General features: G+C 58.6%; 1 protein-coding gene across 3 annotated transcripts in view; it reads right to left on the bottom strand.

Moving 5' to 3' along the window:
* Nucleotides 1–19,850, bottom strand: part of TNKS1BP1 (tankyrase 1 binding protein 1) — a 24,398-nt gene extending 4,548 nt beyond the window's left edge. The window contains exons 1-6 of one of the 3 annotated variants that reach the window (XM_040495133.1): nucleotides 19,749–19,850; nucleotides 16,626–16,734; nucleotides 14,946–15,579; nucleotides 13,474–13,543; nucleotides 8,178–9,581; nucleotides 4,145–6,228 (exon numbers count right to left, since the gene is read on the bottom strand). In XM_040495133.1, coding sequence (XP_040351067.1) covers nucleotides 4,145–6,228; nucleotides 8,178–9,581; nucleotides 13,474–13,543; nucleotides 14,946–15,579; nucleotides 16,626–16,719 — 4,286 coding nt within the window. In that variant the 5' untranslated portion in view covers nucleotides 16,720–16,734; nucleotides 19,749–19,850. Of the gene's footprint in view, nucleotides 1–4,144; nucleotides 6,229–8,177; nucleotides 9,582–13,473; nucleotides 13,544–14,945; nucleotides 15,580–16,625; nucleotides 16,735–17,067; nucleotides 17,201–19,636; nucleotides 19,700–19,748 lie in introns of those variants that run through there. The other 2 variants (XM_040495135.1, XM_040495134.1) reach the window with 2 other exon arrangements.
* Nucleotides 19,851–20,292: the final 442 nt, after the last annotated feature.

The raw sequence follows: 20,292 nt of genomic DNA, 5'->3' as shown, positions 1-20,292 counted from the left end.
ACACACACACACACACACACACACACACACACACACACACACACACGGCGGGGGGTGGGGGGAGGGAGTGGGGGCCGGGCGTGGGAAAGGCTGGCAGGGGCAGTCCTCGGAGAGTTCCCCAAGGGGAGGGGAGTGGGGCAGGTGAGTCAGAAGTGAGCCGGAAGAGGGGAGGGCAGGAGAGAGAACGTGTGTCAGTCTGTCTTTCCACAAGCTGCTGACAGATGGAAATTAAAGCGGTCTGGGCAGGAGGGAGGAGGCGGGGGTGGTGGCAGAACGGAGCAGCCCTGGACGGGGGCCAAAGCCAGCTCACCCTGCAGCTCCGAATCAGGGAGGCTGGAAGGGAGGGGGGCAGCGGCGGCACCCCACCCAGCCTGAGGAGGCCCTGCCCAGAGCCTCTCCCTGGGGTGAGGCCGAGACAAGGCTGAGGGCAGGCCCTGAGTGAAGAGGATGTGAAACGGATGGGTGGATGGAAAGATCCATATCCAGAGCAAGATCTGGCCCTAAGTCCCGTGGGCAGAGGGCAGGGGATGAGCTCAGTGGGTTCTGGGGGTGGCCACGAGGAGGGGAGGGTGGGAAGAGCACTGGGGAATGTGGTATGCCTCATCCCTGTGTAAACCCCCATCTCAGGAGAAGCTTTCCTGCCTCTGAGCACCCGGAACACCTATAACCTCAGCTCCTCCCTGGCAGGGAATCAGGAGAGAGCGGTCAGGAGCCTGTGCTGAGCGCTTACACTGGCACAGATCCGGGCTCATCCCCCACTACGCCCGCAGTTACCTGTCCACTCTGAGCCTCGGCATCTTCATCTGCAAAATGGGGAGATTAAAAGTAGCTACACAGGGACACCTGCGGGGGGGCTCAGTCCATTAAGCATCTGACTCTCGATCCTGGCTCAAGTCGTGATCTCTCAGTTCGCGAATTCGAGCCCTGAGTAGGGCTCTGCCCTGATAGCACAGAGCCTGCTTGGGATTCTCTCTCTCCCTCTCCCTCTGCCCCTCCCCTGCTCCTACTCTCTTTCCACCCCACCCCCACCCCCCATCTCTCAAAATAAATAAACTTAAAAAAAAAACGTAGCTATACTTCACTGGGTCTGCAGGCAGTATGTTGGAAATGTGTGCTCAATTTTGACGAATTTTTACGATAATCATCCTTCAACACGGGCTCCTGGCCTGAGGACTTATCTCATTTTGCACCATCTATAACCCTCACCCCATCTGGACTTAGGGTCTCCTGACTGCTGCTCCAGGTGCAAACCCAGGGGATGGCATGTGGTAGATGTGCACAAAATCAGCTTCCCAGGGAGCGCGTGGGGAGCGAGGTCAGTTAAGCCTCTGACTTCGGCTCAGGTCATGATCTCTTGGTTCACGGGTTCCAGCCCCGCATCAGGCTCTGTGCTGACAGCTCAGAGCCTAGAGCCCGTTTTGGATTCTGTGTCTCCCTCTCTCTCTCTGTCCCTCCCCCTCTTGCTCTGTCTCTCTCTCAAAAATAAATAAAACATTAGGAAATTTATTTAAAAAATAATAAAAATAAATAAAAACTAAAAAAAAAAAAAAAATCAGCTTCCCAGTATTCAAGGCTCTAAGGCCCAAAATGAGGGAGGCTTAAGCCTGGAGCTAGAATGATGTGTCTAAATGGGCAGCAGCTGGCTTGGACCCGCGAGAGACAGGAAAAGTGCCCAGAGAGGACGACAAGGCTGGGGCCCGAGGGAATACAAGGGGGCCATAATCACCAGCTGTGAACCTTGTACGTGTCATGCTGCCTCCCTGGGCCTCAGTTTCCCCACCCATGAAATGAGGGGGCTGGCCTCAATGATCTCTCAGGATCATCTCAGATTCTATGAAGACCCCAAAATGACAAAGAGGTCTCTGTACCACTTGGGGCCCCAGGGAGGGAGAGCAGGTGACCAGGAGGCCACAGAGAAGAGAGGACAGTGCATGAGCTCTTGGGGGACCTAAGAGAGCCACTCCCACCAGGAAACGGTGGCCCTACACACAGAGGAGAGGCCTGGGAGCTCCCCGTGACTCTCACCCCCATGCTGGTCTTGTCACAGCTGTGCTGGACAGGACCACCTGCCATCAGGGGTACCTTTTCCCCACACAGAGACGATGACAAAAATGTCCCCAAGGGCCTCACTTTACGGACAGCTCAAATTTACAATCCAAATTTGCACATCAGATACAATTACAAGTAGCAAGCATTTTTTTTTTTCAGTGTTCACCCACATGTCAGGCAGGTTTCTATCACTTTACATGTGTCTTCAACTCTTAACCCTGAGAGTCTGCGGAGAAAAGCACTCCCAACATACAGACAAGAAATGGGAGGCCCTGAGGAAGAGAAGGAACGTGTCCAAGGTCACAGAGGCGGTGGCAGAATCAGTACCCAAGCCTGGCACATGGTGCCAAACCCAGACTACTCGGAACTGTCCTCAAAGACTTCCCAGGGGAACCTCCAAAATTGCCTTCCAAGAGCAATTTTCCAGGGTGGAGAATTTCCCTAAGTCAGATGCCCGGAACACAAGTTCTTTGGATATTAGTCAAATAAGCTTGGGAAACCTTGCACTAGAGAAAGGCGAACAGGTTTCCTTGTGGCTGTGTTTTCACGTGCTACCACGTGCCCATACACAAACACTCGAGGTCGCCGACATGGCCACAGAGTGCACAGCATTCCCCAAACATGCAACACAGACAGAAAACCAGAGCATCTTAAAGGTGTGATAGAGGCTAGGCTACCTGAGTGTTAAGGACTCCCTTCCTCCTCGGCTCCTACCTTCCTCTTCCCCAACCCAGATATTCCCGCTCTCCCCTTCTCAACAGCCACCCAACCGGAGGGGAAAGGTGGAGGGCTGTGGGTCCTGCTCCTTGGTAATCTGAGAGTCTTGAACATAACCACACCTGACAGCATTTACAATGTGCAAATCAGAAGGAAGCCCTGCTGTGCGGCTGTAAGCAGGTCACACCCAGTTGGAGATGATAAAAATCCCTTTCCCCGTCTTAGGGCAGCTGTGAAGGTCAACGAGGTAAGATGTGCAGTTGACATTAAGCCCTGTAGAGTGGAGTCTCGGGAAGAGAAACCAGGAGCAACCACAGGGCGTAGGAATGGTAAGGTTTCCCGAAGCTAACCTTCGAAAGCCAGGTTCAGAGACGTCCAGGAACTCATCCTGGATCCCAGGGGCCTCCACACTCCCCACCCTGTGCACCTACCCCTTCCTGCAGCCTTCATCACCAACCCATGCTCTGCCACCTTTCTCTCTCTCTCTCTCCTTAGCCGCAATGCCTCTCTAAACCTGTCCACACCCCATGATTCCCTCTGGACCCTCCCCTGTCCCCTCCACTACCATCAGCCCCTTCCACTTACAACACAGCCCCCACCCGACTGCCCAGTGAGAAGATCCAGCTTCTTCTGAAATGTAGAACTTTCTACTCGGTCAAGAGAATAAAACCAAATCTCAATAAACAGAAATGTTAAGGAAATAAACACGATGGCTTTTTAGTACCCTTTCTAGGGGTGAAATCACCTCCACTGGTTTCAGAACGTAAAAATCCCTGAGACAGACTGCAGCTGGCTCGTCAACAACTACCAGTCTGTTCCTCTGGAAAGCTCCCTTTCAGAAACTCCATGCATGGAGACCAAGATCATGGGGTCAGGAGCCAGGTCCGTACGACCTTCAGGTTCTTAAATTGTTTGCTCTTCTGGGCCTTATGACAGGGCAGGCAAGATGCCCCTAATCTCTGCAAGAAACAAGCGCCACTGTGCACTCCAGTCCTGCCCTGCAGTGGCCCAGGCCACAGGGACACGCAGAATCCTTCCGACACCCATAAAAGCATCCATATCCCCCAGCCTGGGAAAACCCGCGGCTTTGGGCCAAGAGGCCTGGGGAATAGGTGCTGGGCACAACCTGGGCACCAGAACACAAGACACACCCCCTGTCTTCCAGGATAGTCGCGATACGAAGCACCGAGGAAGCCTAAAGCATGGGCAGCAAATGAACACCACCTCAAAAATTAAAACTTCACAGTCCAAACCATCTCCATTTTCCAAACCCTAAATGTCCTCAGGGGAAAGCGGTTTCTTCCCTCCTCAAAAACACTTGCAGGGTTTCATACAGCGGCTGCACCTTCCCTCCCACACAAGGATGGGGCTCCCTTACCTGGTTTCAAAGCCAGGGGTTTCTCCCATCTCCATCCCGGGTTCTTCAGGGCAGCTCTCCAGGGAAAGCGGGGAGTGGTCTTCACCCTGGGTCTCTGGCCCACTGGTCCCGCCAGGTCCCAGCTCTCGGGCCTCCAGGCCCGGGGACGAGACACCATTGTCCCTCAGCCCCAGCTCTAGGCACTGGCTGACTTCTCCTACCCCATGCTCCCTGGCTTCACTTGGGGCCCCCGAGAGCTCTGCGTTCCGGAGTCCCAAGTCCTGGGTCCAGTCCATCCGGCCCACTCCACACCCCCGTGAGTCCGGAGAACCTCCAGACTCTAGGTCACATGGCACCTCCAAATTCTTCAGGCCCAGACTGCTGCCCCAGTCTACCTGGCCCGCCCCAAGCTCTCTGGGGCTGCAGCCTGCCCCCGGGGCCATGCTCCTCAGCCCAAGGTCGGGGGTCCAGTCTGCCTGTCCCACCCCACGCTCCCTGGATTTAAGGAACTCTCCGGCCTCCACACCTGACCAGTCGGTCTGCCCCACGCCACTCTCTCTGGCCTGGCTGGGGCCCCCTACATCCCCGACACCAGCCAGATCCCTGCTCCTCAGGCTGACATCGGAGGTCCAGTCCTTCTCCCCGACCCCAATGCCCCTGGGCTCCTCGGATCCCCCAGCCTCCAAACGGCTGGCCAGGTCCACGTCTCTCAGGCCCAGCTCATCTGACCAGCCCATGTGTCCCACGGCTTCCTCCCTGGCCTCACTTGAGCCCCCGGAAACCACACAGCTGGACACCTCCAAGTTCCTGAGGCCCAGCTGGTCGGTCCAGTCCACAGGCCCGGTCGGGGTCTTCTCTGGAGGCACAAAGGGGCCACCTGCCATCTGGCCAGAAGGGCTCAGGCCAACACCTCCCGCCCGATCGTCACCGATGATGCCAAACTGATGGCCCCTCTCGGCAGCCTCCACGCAGAAGTCGCCTCGCCAGTCTCGCTGCCCCGGGCTGAAGGTAGCCTCCGGCTGGGGTACGACACCAAGGCTGAAGTCGCCCGCCCAGCCTCGCAGGCCCACCTCCCTGTCATTCCGGCCAGCATCGCTCAGGCTCTGGCCCCCTGCCTGCTGCGCCCCCTGCAGCCCTCCAGCATCCTGGCCAGCCCCGCCACCGTGCCAGCTGCCCTGGTCTCTCTGTCCCAGTGGCCCGTCCTGGGACTGAGGGGTGCTGGGGCTGAACAGGCCCCCTGATTCTCTCTCTTCGGGCGGGCTTGCATCCCTGCTGGTCTGGCCTGGGCCGTCTCTGCCACTCGGAACCTTCTTTTCAAACTCCTCATCCTGCTGTTGGGCTTCCTCAGGGCTGAAGCCAGCGCTCAGGGCTCTCATTCCGAAGCCTCTGTCCTGGGGGCCAGGGGCTGTGGAGCTGCCGCGGCCACTATAGTCCCTCATCCAGGCGCTCTTCCCGAAATCCTGATCTGGCTGCTCTGCAGAATCTCTCTTCCCAAACTCCTTGTCCTGCCCGTCTGCCAGGTGGTCCTTCTTCCCCAGTTTCTGGTTCTGCTCGTCTATATCCCGGCTGGCATAAGCACCCAGTGAATCTCTCTTCCCAAATTCCCAGTCTTGAAGGCTTACATCCCGACTGCAGTAAGTACCCAGCGAATCTCTCTTCCCAAACTCCTGGTCTTGGAGTTCTGCATCCCGGCTGGAGTAGGTGCCCTGGGAATCCCTCTTCCTGAACTCCCAGTCCTGAACATCTGCCTCCTGGCTCTGCTGAGTGCCAAGCTGGGGTGGCTTTCCAATCACCCAGTCCTGGGCCCCGGGCCCCCCTGGGGCAGACACTCCACTCCCATCCTGGCTGGAAGCCTCGATCTCCTCCTGGCCGATGCCACACCTGCTGGCCCAATCCCTGGAACTCGCTTCCCCAGCTCCTTGCCCACGCTTGCTGGTCCAGTCCCCCTCTCCAAGGCCTGCGTCCCCTCTAGGGCTTGCACCACCAAGGCCATAGTCCTGAGAAGTGTCTTGAGACCAGCGGGAAGGACTAAAACTGCTGGGAGAGGGGTCTGCTGTAATTCCAAATTCACTCTGCAGATCTTTCTGGGCCCAGCCAAGGAGTCCCTAGGAATCAGAAAAAGAGAGAGACACAAAGAAACAATGCTTAGAGTCAATCAGGGTGGGAGTCCAGAATGAGAATCAGCATTGCCTAGTCCAGAGAGCCCCACGTTAGCAAGAGAAACCCTGGGTCTAGATCCGAGCTGTGTGACCTTGACCGAATCACTTAACCACTCTGGGCCCCAGGGTCCTCACCCTTAAATGGGAAGAATTCCTACTGCCTGGGGTGGTTTGGGAGAATTAAGCAAGATCATTTTAAGCCAAATCTCAGCACAGTGGCTGGCATGCAAGGGGCACTCAATATGGACACTCAATCAATGATCCCATGGTCATGTTTACAGGCCCTTGGGTAACACTTGGCCAAGCGCCAAGAGAAAAGCTGCCCGCAGAGTGGTCTTCACAGGGGTGTGGAAGGAGTGACGTTTCCATGAAGGGTGGTCAAGACTCAAAGCCCCTCCACAACCTGCTTTCCAGGTGGAGAGTCTGACCCTGCCCCTGCCCCTACTCGACCCTGTAAGTTCCCAGGCCCTTCTTCCCTAAGGAAAGCGCCCTTCTGCCTGGCTCCTCCCAGGAAGACCTCACAGCCCTCGCCTTGTCCCTGGAGGAGACAGGAGGGACAGGAGCTGCCACAGGCAGAAAAAGCCGGCCCAGGGCTCCCTGCACCACCCCCCCCCCAACCCCATACTCCCTGACTCACTCCTTCAGGCGGGTCAGCCCTGGGCTCAGGGCTGCGGAGCCGGCCCGCCTCGTCCCGCAGCGCCGCGTTGGCTAAAAGCCTCTCCAAGACAGACACGCTGGGCTCCTGGTCCCCGAGCCGGGCCATGGCCCCTGCCCCCAGCCCGCCCCGGGCTGCTGGGTGCGGCTGAGCCGAGTGCAGGGACGGGACTGGGCCGCTCCCCTCGCCTGGACCTGTCCAACGACTCTGGCTCCCGCTTGCCCTGGCCCGGCTCCCTCCACGGCAGCTGCAGCTCTGGCAGCCCCGCCCAGAAGCCAGTTGAGTCACCCAGCGCTGGACAGACACACCTACCAGGAGCCAGCCCGGTCTTAACTCCTTCCTGCTCCTCCTTCTCTACCCCTCCACCCCCTGCCCCCAGAGGCCTCCTGGCTCCTCCTTCCTTCTAGCCCCGCCCCTACCAGCCCAGGCTGGCCTCGAAAACTACGTTTCAAAAGCCACCTGGACCCCAGCCCTTAAATTCAGAGGCAGCCTGGTAGGAGAAAGGGCACTGGCCAGGGAGCTGGCGCTCTGATCAAGGCCCAGCCACCAACTTGCTGGGCAACCCTGCACAAGGCTCTGCCCTCTCTGGGCCCCGAGCTTCCTATCTGCAAGGCAAGTCTTGAGCTCAAGGGTAACAACGGTCATAAAGCCAACACTCAGGAAACACTCTTGATGAGCCAGGTGCTATTCTTAGTACTTTACAGGTATTACAACTTATTTAATCTTTGCCATCACACCGTGAGGGAGAGTTCATCATTGTTACCCCCATTTTACAGAGGCAGAATCCAAGGCACAGGAAAGTAACTTGTTCAAGGTCACATCTGGGCCAACCGCAGAGAGCCCAAGCTCTAAACAGCTGCACTGCGTTGCCTTCCTTGATACTGTTTGTAAGGACGCACTTTGAACGCTCAGTATATGTCAAGCACTGCGCTCAGCACACTTCATATTCCCTACGGTACCATCCTAAGAGGCAAATGTTCTTATGGTGAAAGGTTTCTGCAGCTTAGAGGTTAGGGTTAGCAAGACGACTCAGCCGGCGGAAGCGCGACTTGGATACGAACTCACTCTAAAGCTGAAGCATCAATCCCATACCCTCTGCTCTGTCAGCTCTGCCAGACCGTCCAGCCATGAGGAGCACATCCACAGGTGCCTTGCTCACGGCGGCATCCCGGGCTCTGGACACCGAAGCCCTGGCTTCCATCCCCTGAGGCCCCCACCCTCCCTGCGGCCCTGTCCTCACCTCGGAGCAGGCACTTGGGGCCTGCGTGTCCTTCAGCTCAGACCCGGCTCCCCGCCTTGCACTGCCGGCACTAGGTGGTGGCGAGGCCAGGAGGTCATCCAGCCAGCGGGAGCTGCTTTCAGGGCCTGCAGGCTCGGGGGACGCACTACAGGGATCTTGAGCTTCTGTCCTGGGTTGCGTGGCCTCAGCCTGGGCCAAGGTCATGGCCTCCTCCTCAGCAGGCAACGCCTGCTGGGGGTCAGGGGTGCCAGCAAAGAGGACGCAGGGCTGGTCGGGGGGTGCTGGCTGCTGCTGCCCCAGGACCGGCTCCAGGATGGGCAGAGCAGCCTCCCTGGTGGCCAGAGGGAGCAGGGACTCCTGTCCAGCCACGGGCTCCCGCTCCTCATATCTCTCCTCTGCCTGCAGCAAGGCCACTCCAGGTGGGTCCCCTGGTGTCGGTAAGGGCTTGAGAGGAACAACTGGGGACTGAGGTTGACTCTCGCCATCACCCTTCTGGGCTGGGGAGATGCCTGGATCATCCACCTGCACCCAGGAACCAGGAATTCCTGGCCCCTCTGGAGCCGACTGGGTCTCTCGCCCCTGCTGGGACACTCCTTTCTCTCTGCTGGATGCAGCCCAGTCACCAGCCTCAGCAGCCTCGGCGGCCTCGGTGGCTTCGGTGATGGGGGAGGGAGGTGGGGAGTCCAGCCGCCACACCCCAAGACCTGAAGGCCGAGTGGGGAAGGTCCATTCAAAGGACTGTGACAAGCTCCAGTTGGACTCTGTCCCACTCCCAAAGGGACGATCCAAGGCAGACTGGCTCCCCTGGGTTTGGGGCAGGGCAGCCAGCGAGCCCCCCAGCTTCTCCTGGTCTTGGCCAGGCGGCCGGAGCACACCCTCAGAAAATCGGCGCTGAGCCAGGCTGATGGGACGGAGATCTATGTCACCCTTGGCTGCCACATCCCCAGATGGAAACGTCCGAGGAAGATCTGGCAACTCACCCCCCTCAGTCAGGGGCTGGGCAGAGGTAGCCGGGGGCTGCCCCAGGCTGTGGTGCCCTGAGACCTTCTCAAGGGCCGGGCTGCCAGCTGCAGGGGCCTCTGGGGCTTCCTCAGCAGGGAGCCCTAAGCTCAGGGCGCAGTCGGAGCTCTGACCCTCATCGGGAAGGGCTACAGTTGGGGCTGCTGGGGTCACAGGGGGGCAGGGAGAGGGCCCAGAAACTGCAGGACTCTGGGCTTCTGGAAGCTGAGAGTGGCGGGGAGAGGTCTCATCAAGTGAGTGATGTCTGGGAGACCCCTCAGCAGGTGAGTGAAGTCGGGGAGACTCTGGGGCTAGGCCTGAGACTTCAGTGGGGAGGCTTGGGCTGGCGGAGCCTCCATTCTCTGAGGCGGAGCCTGGACTCGAGGGGCCCCAGGGCTTGGAGACCTGCAAGAGAAAGGTCAAGAGCCATTACTCCCCTCCCACAGAGACCCCAGGTCGGCTGCTTCCTCACACTCTCAACTCCACAGACCAGAGGAGGAAACAGGAATTCAGAAGGCGGCCTCTCAGGGCAGCTAAGGGAAGCCCCGAGAATTATTTTGGGGCATCTTATGCTTCTTAGGGTCTGCAGACCCCACCCCCCCAGGCCCTCTCCCCAGAAAATGCACACAGCCTCACTCACAGCATCTCCAGTGGTTCAGATCTTCCCTACCCCCCCCAACTCCCAGAGCTCACCTAAGGATGTAAGAATCTGTGGTGCATCGGTCAAGAACCCCGGCTTGACAAACAGAGAAGGAAAATGGGGAATCTGCCATCTGGGCAGGTCTGTAAGCCCAGGGTGGAGCCAGACCACCCACAGGAGCAGCTACAGGGGGCGCTGTGGCGCTCCCCACCCCGTTCTGTGTATCCACACATCCCAGCGCTACCCAAGGAAGCAGGCAGGTCCTGCCTCGGGATCCAGGCAAAAGGCACCAAGGGACATGAAAGCACATGGCTTGGAGTCATCGGCACTGTCTCCTATGAGCCGTATGCCCTCCCATATGGTGGTGAGGTGGTATCTCTGAGCCTCCGCTTTCCCATCTGTACACTGGGGCTAACGGCAACAACATCCATCTCAAAGTTAGGGGAGGATTAAATAAGATCTGTGCACAGGGCCTCTCGGGATAGGACTTATGGAAAAAATAGACGCTATGGGATAGGGGTCTGGGAGAGGAGGAAGGGGCAGAGCGCCTGGCATCCTGGCATTCCACTGCAACCCTTGGCCTGTCCCCAGACACTGAAGGAAGCCTTGCTCCCCAGGGGTCACGCTTCCCCTGCCACCCCCTCCAACGGGGCGGTTTCTCCCGCATCATCGCCCACTGGGTCTGGGAGAGAGAAGGTCCCACTTGCTTCTCAAGTCCCTTTCCTTTGCCCCCATCCTCCCTCCTCTCCATACAACTCCAGTGTTCAACCGCACGCCCTAAACTACACCACCCACCACCCCTCCTGTCTGAGCCCCTACAGAGCCCTCCAGCATCCTGGTTCTCCGTTCCTTGACCCCTTCTTGCATGGTCACTTTGTGAGCCACCTCTCCCAGGTCATACTCTACTCCTTGTCCTCACTGGTAACTGCAGCCCCTCTATAATCTCCACTCAAGTGTCCGCTCCCCACTCCCACCTCCTATGGGTCCCGCTACCTCTTTCCACCTCGCTGATCCTTCAAACGCCACTGCCTCCAGGAAGCACAGCCTACTAACCCTCCTCCTTCTCATGGTCCCTGTTCCCCTCCTGCCCTCACTTCTCGGTGGTGTTTAAGTCGCTTCTTTCCACAATTCCCCCCACCAACCTCCATGCAATGTTTCTACCCAGCTCTCCACCTCCCCGCAGCTGTACCTGGGGCTGGACGTGGCAGCAGGACAGGAAACAAGCCAGATGCCCGATCTCCCTACCGCCTGATCAGCTCTCAAACCTCCAGGACCTCAAACGGGCCCTGAGCCCCCGGCCGTCCCCTAACACTTCCCCTTACGTGCCCACATTCCCAGGGGATGCTTCTGCGTCTGGTGTTCTCAAACCCCAACATCACCTGCCACCCCCATCAGCCACCAGCCCTCACACCCTACTGCCTGTGTGTGAGCCCAAGCACCATGCTCCCCTCCTATGCTTGTGAGCGGTCCTGGCTCAGAGCTCTCTCTCTCTCCCCTGCATCATTGATTTTTCCTTCTCTACTGGCTCATTTCCACCAGCACACAAACTGCTCTTATGTCTTCTGTCTTAAAAAAAAAAAAAAAAAAAACTCTTGACCTCACCTCTCTCTAAAGCTTACCACCAGGTTTCTTGAATGCGTTGCCTACATTCACTCTCTATCCATGGAGTTCCTCTTGTCTCGTTCTCTCCTGAACCTCCTCCAGACAGGCTTCTCCCTTCACCCGGCCAGCGAATGCTACCGTCAAGGTCACCAATGACCTCCCTGTAGCTGAATCCCATTCCCAGGGCTCACCTGCCTTGACCTGATAGCAGCATCTGACCGTGGGTCATGCCCTCCTCAAGCCCCAAAGGTGGCTGCTAGCTCTGTGTGGCCTCTAGCACTCCAACCTCCCCAATCTCCTCCTGGTCTCCCCTGCTACACATGGGGCCTGGGCCCCCTGCCCTCCTGTGCCTCCCCGGCTCCTCTGGTGACCTTAACCCCCCTGGTGACCTGCCCATCTTAACTGCCGCGTTGTATGCTGACAACTGTCCAGCTGTCCCCTCAGTATTTCCACTGGGGCATCGAAGAGACATCTCAAACTCAGCAAATCTAGAAACAAACTCCTCATATCCCCCCGATCCTGCTTCACCCTTCCAGGTGCCCACCTGAATGAATGGTAACCTCGCCACCCTTCCACTGCACAGGCCAAAGGCCCTGCCGTCATCTGTGACTCTGCACTGGCTCGCTCTCCTATCAAGCCACCTGCAAACCCTGCCCGCCTCACCTTTAAACCCTATCCAGAGCCGACCTCCAGGGTCCAGCCACCAGGCTTATGCCCCCACTGGTCCCCGCTGCCGCTCTTGGCTCCTTGCAACCAAGATGACGCTTCACGACCAGGCCAACACCAGGTCGCTGGTCTCCTCCAAACCCCTCAGTGGCTTCTTCCCCTCACTTAAGGCCAAGTGCTTCCAGCGGCCTGTGAGGCTCCACACCATCCAACCCTGCACCCGACCCACCAGCTGTCAGACCTCGCTGGCAGGCAACTCCTCCTCTCTCACTGCAATCCAGGCATCCTGGCTTCCTTGCCAGGAAGGTACTAAGTCTCCTGTACTTAGTTCTTTCTGCTCAAAACGCTGTTCCCCAAATGCCTATGCAGCTCACTCCCTCACCTTCGCAGCAAGGCCTCTCTCATTGCCTTGGGCCCAGAGCTCCCTGCCTCGACGGGACTCCCGCACTTGTGACACACTGCAGTCTGCGGGCTCAAGGGATGCCTGTGCTTGTGTCTGCCTCCCTGCACTGGGTGAGCTCCCTGGGAGCAGGAGGCCGTGCGCTTTGTTCTCTGCTGTGTCCCCGGCACTCGACTCACGGTAAGTGCTCAGTGAGTATCTGTCGGATGGACGAGGGAATGTGGTCGGGTCTCCATCGATGGGGAGACAGGACAGCCCTTGGCCAGAAGGGCTCTATGAGCTAGAAGGGGTTTCAGTTACTTGGGAGAGCAGGCTGACCATCCTCTGAGCACGTTGTGGGGAGCAGTGGGGAAGAAATAGGGAACACCTGCTTCTGCCCCCTTGTCCTCCAGGCTGCCTCCAGCCACTCACCTCTCCTCGGGGGTCTTGCTCTACTCTTCCTGGCACTCGTTGGGAGACATTGCTGGCCCCTCCTGGGACCATCCCCTAGAGAGGGTCCCACTGTCCTCATCTGAACCCCGAGAAGACAGCCCAACCAGGGAGAACACTGGAATCAGGCACTTCAGATCCTGCGTCAGCCCCTGGGTGCCAAACCTGGGTGAGCCGTGGCGTCCCCACACCTCACACGGGACCAGGAGGGCCTAGCAGCCAGAGTTCTCATAAGGACTAAGTTAGTCACCGTTCCTGGGACGTGCCCAACACGCCACAGATACCTGATCAGGGCTGGTTGTTATAAATATTATAATTACTGCTTGTAACGAGTAGTTTCACAGCTTGAACCACACTTAACCACCTGAAGGACTGAAAACAGTGGCCTGGGAGTCAAGAAATCAGAGTCTTGGGGCCAGACCTGGGTGGGGCAAGCCACCTCCTCCACAGGCCTCAGTTTCCCCATCTACACCACAAGGAGGTCACACAAATGATCTCAGAGATGACCCCTCCAGCTCTAAAATACTACGATTCTGATTCATAACAGGAGGCTGACTCACATCGGCAGGTGGGTCCAAGCTGGCTGGCTGAGCCAGGTCCCCGTTGAAGGCCAGGTCCAAAGGGGCATTCCTGTGAGGGAACAAGAAATGGAGGCAGAGAATAGAGCAGTCTGCCACTGATGACCAGGGGGAGACTGGATGGAGAGTCTGCCAAAGTGACTTCAACAGCCCCCAAAGTCAAACCCCCCAGGCATCTACTACTGAGCCCCACCTGGAATCACTGAGGACAGAGAAACAGTGTCGTTTCCAGAGAGAAAGTGCCCCGGGAGACAGTGCCCATTCCCTACCTGCACATCAAGGGTTAAATGCCCCCCCACCCACTCCTCTAGGAGAAGCACCCTGCATGCCCAGGCCCCTCAGTGGTTCCCAAAAAGCTAACTCCTCCTTCCCCTAGCCCATAAGGGGTTAACGTTCTCCTCCAGCCAGGAAGAGTGCAGCTGGTCCCGGCTGCCCTGCCAATACTTCTTGAAGGATTGCAGGGGGAGGAAGAGGGGGAAGAGTGATTTTCCAAAGTTGAAGTTGCTCCTCTTGAGTTCTGCTTAGAGCAAGGAAGGGGAGGAAGTCTGAGAGCAGACGGGCCTGGGCAGCGTGTGACCTCCTGGACCCCTGGGACGAAGAAGGATGAGCTAGGGCCCCTGCCCTCCAGGCAAGTTCAGGTGAGAATGGGGCCAGGCTGGGGGGCAGGGTAGGGCAGGGGCCTTCAGCTTGGGACTCAGCCCAGACCACAGGAGCCCTGCCCTTCACAGCAGTAGGAACGGGAGGGGAGCCTGTGCCCACCACTCCCAGGGGCACCTCCTGGCCAGCCCTCCTTTACACTGGCACCAACCCCAGACAACTGACCCCAGACGTCCCACAGTCTCCAACCTGGCCGTGACCTCTGTGCACGGATGCTGGCCGGACTGGCATCGAGGCGTGCTCGTGTCATAGCTGTTCTATCAGACTCCTCCTTGTGGGCAGACTGCACCCTGCTGATCCTATCCTCGCCCCCCGCCCCCCCACCCCCAACACACACCAGCACCTGCACGCTGTCCCAACCTCAGTAGGAGCTAGCACTAAAGAGAACAAGCTTTGGAATCAAACAGACCTGAATTCAAATCCTAGCTCTGTCCCTTATTTGCTGAGGAACCACGGGAAGTCGTTTAGAACCTCAGTTTCTGCATCTCTAAAACAGGTCTAATATTCTCTCCATCAAATAGCATGGCGGTCAATCACATGAGGCAAACTCAACTCTCCGGATAAAAAGAACTAAAAATAAACTTCCATACAGTACATTTGAATTCCACCGTTAACATACATCAGCTCTGTAAAAGAACACAGCAGCACTGACACCATCTACCAGGGCAGTGTTTTGTGACTTAGACCAGGGTCCGCCTGCACTCACAGCACACTGACCCCAAACTAACCTAACCGTGAAGGTCACAGTCCCAGATAAAGCCACCCCCTTGTCCTCCAGGATGCCTCCCTCCGCTCACCTCTCCTCAGGGGTCTTGCTCTGCTCTTCCTGGCACTCGCTGGGAGACTTTGCTGGCACCTCCTGGGAGCATCCCCTGGAGAGGGTCCCGCTGTCCTCATCCCTGGGACCGGTGGCCACACCATACGTCCGGGGGCCATATCTTGAGCTGCCATCATGGTTAAAGGTGAGGCGGGAGCCCCAGAGGCGATCAGGGCTGGCAGGGACCTCCTTCCGAGGCTGCTCCATCTTGGCCAGGATCTCTTCCACTGTGGTGGCTGCAAAGCGCTCTGAGGCCGGACGGAAGGGGGCAGGGGCCTTCCGCACGCCTCCTGGGGCAGCACATCGAGCTGGGGGTGTCAAAGGTGGCATCTCCTCTTTCCCGGCCTCCTCTTTCCCAGTCTCTCGAGTGGCTTCTCCTCCAGTAGAGGTCTCAGGCGTACGCCTTGGTGCAAAGGGAAGGGGACGCTTGCTGCCACCATAGGGCTGGGGTCCTGCGAGCATGTTCATCTTCCGGGCAGAAGGCAGCTCAGCCAGGGGGCCCCGGGGGGGCCGAGGCCCAACAGGCACCAGCAGGCTGGGCTTGGCAGGCAGGGCTGGCTTGGCAGGCAGGGCCCGAGGTTTGGGCTTGACGGGGGGTTTGGCCCGAGGGTCACCTACCGAAAGGAAAGGATTGGTTGGGGGTCTGTGAGAAGATCCAGGAAGCAGAACTTCATCTCCCACCCTGTACAAACTCCGAAAGTTCACATCCTTCTAGGTACAGGGCAAATGTCACCTCTTCCATGAAGCCTTCCTTGATCATCCATATACATCTCAGAAGCACCTTCTCCCATCTCCAAATTTCAAAAACATTACTCAATCTCCCTTACAAGCTAAAGCTACTTAAGGGCCCAGCTGGCATGTAATTTCTCCTTATAGCCCCCTTTGCACCCTAGCAAATGTTCTTATCAAACGAACACACTAATGAATGAACAAAAGAGCCAATAAATGGATGCCTGCCTGCCCACATCAAGCAGTCAGGCCACCATGTCCCCAGTCCTGTCCCTTCCTCTTACATGACACTGTACTGCTCCACCACCCATAGTAAACCTAGCTCAGCTTCTCCACTCTGGCTCCCTACTCCACCCCCCTCCCAGAGTACACGCCCAGGCCACCTTCCCACTGTCATCCGGTGTGTGATCAGGAATGAAACTTACTATTGACCTAAGCCAAACAGAAGTAAACCTGCTACAGGAAAAAAACAAGACCAGAAACCTACCTTCTACATAAGGCATTCCACTGCCAAATAAAAGACTTGGAATTACTCATGGCCATGGCCCTGCTAATAGAATCCTGTATCACCCACTCATTGGACCCAGCCCAAGAAAGGAGTCTAGACACAGAGCCAGGAGGTCTGGGTTCAAACCCCCCTAGGTGCACACCATTTCTCCTCTAGGCCTCAGTTTCCTCCTCTGCAGAACACATGGTTTAATCTGCACCACACCTCGAAGGGCAGTCTGCTCTCATCTGCTGGGGACCTAGGTTCTCAAACCTGGTCTGAAAGGGCTCGACGGGAGCGAACGACCTCGCAAACTCATCCTGCGTAGCCTCAGTGTGCCTCCCACTCTCGCTCCCCCGCCCCCTCCAAGACAGAGCAGGGGTTCCGCTGCTGCGCCCCCACCCTCCTCCGGGCCACCCTGCTCCGCCCAGCACCCATGGGTACCTGGCTCCGAGCCAGCAGACACCGGCTCCTCCTGCATTTCCCGGGGCGGTGGGGAAGCCATGGCTGCGCCTTCCCGGAGAGCCGACACTTTCATCACATGCGGCAGAACCTGCGTGAGAATTGGGGAGCCGAGGGGTGTGAGCGGGGTGGCTGGAGACCCAGGAAATGAGAGCAAGAGACTGAGAAGGCACAGGGGCTGCGAGCTTGGCAGCAGGCTTGGCTGAGGGAAGCGTCCTTCCAGCAGGGGCAGAGTGTGGGACCGGAAGCGGGAACTTCAGAGGGGGCTGGGGGAGGTCAAGGGAGGTCCCCGGCAGCCGGCAGCCGTATCCTCCACTCGTCCCAGACGGCTCTCTCAACTCCGGTCTCCTAACCCCGGAGTCCTGGAGCTTCAGGGACACGCCCACTGCTCCCTCTGGCAAGCTCTCCAAGACACCCCACTTACCGTTGCCAAGGCACCCCTTGGGTCCGGCAGCCCTGCCTGAGGTATCCACTCAGGGCCGGAGCAAGAGGGCCGCGAAGTCTGAGGTCTCTCCGTGAATCACCTCATGGGAGACGGGAAAAACCCGCTCCTCCCCAACCTGGGGCTCCGCCCCACCGCCTGCCTCCCCCCCTTCCCGCTCACCCTGTCCCCCCCCCTCCTGCAGCTGGGAGTGGTTCCCTCTCCCCCCTCTCTCCCCTCCTCCTTCCACATCCCTGCCCCACGCCCGCCCGCCTGCCTCGGGAGCTGTCTCATCCAAACACGGAAAAATAAGGAATAAAAAGTAAACATCTGGAATACATTTTTTTTTCTTTAATTTCTCAATCGCTTTGGCTTCAGCTTGGAATTTGATGAGGTAAAGCCAGGGCCTAGTCCTGTTGCCATAGCAATGGCCTCCCACTGGATTTCCAGAGCCTCGCCAAGAGGAAGGAGGAGCCGGCCCAGGCCTGGGCTGGGAGAATGGGACAGGACTTGAGAACATCCGGGGGGTGGGGTGGCTTGGGGGAGAAACTCCCTGGGGTTCCCCTCTGGGCAGTCAGGGCGGGATAACCAAGGCAGATGAAAAGGGGATATTGGGCATCACTCACCAGCCCAGGGTTGGCCTGAAGGGTATTAAGGGGGACAGAAGAAGAATTTTTAAACCAAGAGACACAGCCCTATGGCAGGGACCAAATGATGCCCTTCCTCTAAGCCGGTAGCAGGAGCTTGGGGGTCTGATATACCAGGATTCAGACGCTGGGTGGGTCTACCACTCTCCAGCTGTGTGACCTGGGGCACACTGCTTACTTCTCTAAGCCTGTTTCCCTCTGTAAAAACAGGAGTTAATGAGACAGGTGGGAGGCCCAGGTGAGAAGGTACATGCAAACTTAGCACAATGCCTAACCCGGAAAAAGTATCCAATAAAGGTCGGCCACTGTTAGCATGGGTGATACCTCCATTGGGTATCACCAAGGAGGGAAGATCCTTGGTAACTACCTCCTCCCTTCCCCAGGCCACAAGCTGCCAGCATTCCAGACCATTCTTTCACTCCCAAGGGCCCCAGTCTGGTCACCTGCTCCTCAGACACTCCACTACCTCCTCAGTTCCCATTCTGACTCCTGGAGCACCATCCCACCCACAAGAACCCACCGCCACCACCACCACCGGGCTCCAGAGCCCCCTGCCTGTCTCATTCCAAAGGAAGGAAGAGGTTTCCTATCACCTGGTATTCACACAGCCCTGAGGACCACCCAACAGTCTCCCACCTGCAAGGGGCACTGCCTTCCTCAGCACTCACTCCAGCTGGCCTGGGAAGGCAGCGCCAGATGCCAAGAAGGGACCTCTGTGGCCCAGCCTTTGCACAATTCACCCACCCCTCACATGTGACCCTGCCCCGGCTTGTTTCTAAGACAGGGGAGAACACGAAGAGCGTAAAGAGAAACCCAGTACCGTCCATCCTCGGTCAGCCAACTACAAGGGAGGGTTGCACACCAGGGGTGGATGAGAACCGTGCAGAGCCAGTCCCAATGTGCATGGGGGAGGGGCACACGGCAAGGAAAAAAAAATTAAAAAAACACAAGATTGTTTCCTTGTCCTTGAACACTATTACAAGGGACATGGTGTGGGTGGTTAGAAATAGGAGCAAACTGACCAAGAAATGTAAAACCCTTTTACATTGCCCTGATGGACACCTCTACAGTATGAGGGGCTGCAGCAATGAAGTGGGGCCCTGGGCTTCCCCAAATGCGAGGGCCAGAGAAGCTCAGAGGCCCCGGCCAGGAAACCCAGGTGACCAAGGCCATAGCCAAAAGCTGAAGAATCACAGCGGCACTGAGCACTCCCGCCCCCAGCAGTCAGGGGAGACTAGCTGACCCCCGGGAGCAAAGGCCGCCAGAGGGGCTAGAGAGAGAGGCTGGGCAGCTCCAGCCGGATGACAAGGGCCCAGACAGCCATCGGCGCAAGCGGGGTCGCCTCTAAAGACCCTGGGATCTCCGGCCAGATCCGGGACAGAGAGGTCGACAGGGACAGCACGTAAACTGCTGGAGGAGGGAGGGCCAACGAGAAGACGGAACAGCCCGGGGCTAGGGGCCGTCTGGAGGGGCCCAGTGGGGAGCTCTGGACACAGAGGGGACGCCGGCAGCCGAAGAGGAGGAGAAGCGGGTGGAGGAGCAGAAGGAGGAGGAGGGGGCGGCGGCGGCGGCAGAAGCGGAGGACTGTGCGCTGGATATGAAGCAGCCGGCGAACAGACGAGGGACTGGGGACGCGGGCCGGGTGGGGGCGGAATGGGGTGGCTGGGGGCGTGCCGAGGGAGCCGGGAGAGGGGGCGAGCACAGGCCCGGGGAGGGAGAGGCGGGGGTCCCTCCAAGCAGCTCCGCCCGCCCCCGGCCCCGCCTCAAGCCCTCGCCCCCTCCCCCCTTTCTTCTAGCTCGGGCAGCACGAGCTCCAGACCGTGCACCCTCCGCCCCCGCGCACACGCGCCAGCTCCCCAGCGACCCCCGCTTCCCCTGCACCCCCGGCCCCTGCAAACTTTCCTGATGACCCCCCCCACCTTTACCTCAAACCCGAGGTCCCGGCAGGAAAGCGACCACTCCTTCCATGCCTCTCCTCCGCCCCTATCCCGGACCCCGCCCCCTCCTTCGCCCTCCTGCCCGCCCCCGCGCACTCACGCGCTCCCCCCGGGATCCGGCTCCGCTCGGCTCGGGCTCGGCGCCCCGACGCCAGTCCCCGCCGCCGCTGCCGCCGCCGCCGCCGCCGCCGCTGCCGCCGTCACCGCGGGACCAAGCCAGAGCGAGCCCCGGCGGGGCCCCGCCCCCAGCTCCGCCCAGGCCCACGCCCCCAGAGCGCCTCATGAATATCCATGAGCCGGTGGAAACCGGGAGTGGGAAGCCCGGGCAGAAAGCACCGGGCCGTAAGCACCGGGCCGTATGCAAATAGGCGCAGCCCCGGCACCCAATTATTTACGAGTCTTGCAAATAAGGGGCCTGCCCCAGGCTCAGACCCCGGAGAAACTGACGCAACTAGGCTGCTAGGAACAGTCAGGCAAAATGCAACCGAGACGGCTGCCTAGAGAGGCTGCCTGGGGACGAACCACTGGGGCCCGGCGGCCGGCACTGATTGCAGCACCATAGAGTCACGGCGAGACAGAAGGGAACCGTTGGCGGACTGGAGAGGCTTCCTGTGGCAAACACCTGAGAACGTACCAACGTGGCC

The sequence above is a fragment of the Herpailurus yagouaroundi genome, unplaced genomic scaffold, assembly GCF_014898765.1.
Source record: "Herpailurus yagouaroundi ecotype Mexico unplaced genomic scaffold, PumYag 187, whole genome shotgun sequence".
Taxonomy (NCBI): Eukaryota; Metazoa; Chordata; class Mammalia; order Carnivora; family Felidae; genus Herpailurus; species Herpailurus yagouaroundi.
This window is presented reverse-complemented; position numbering and strand designations above follow the sequence as displayed.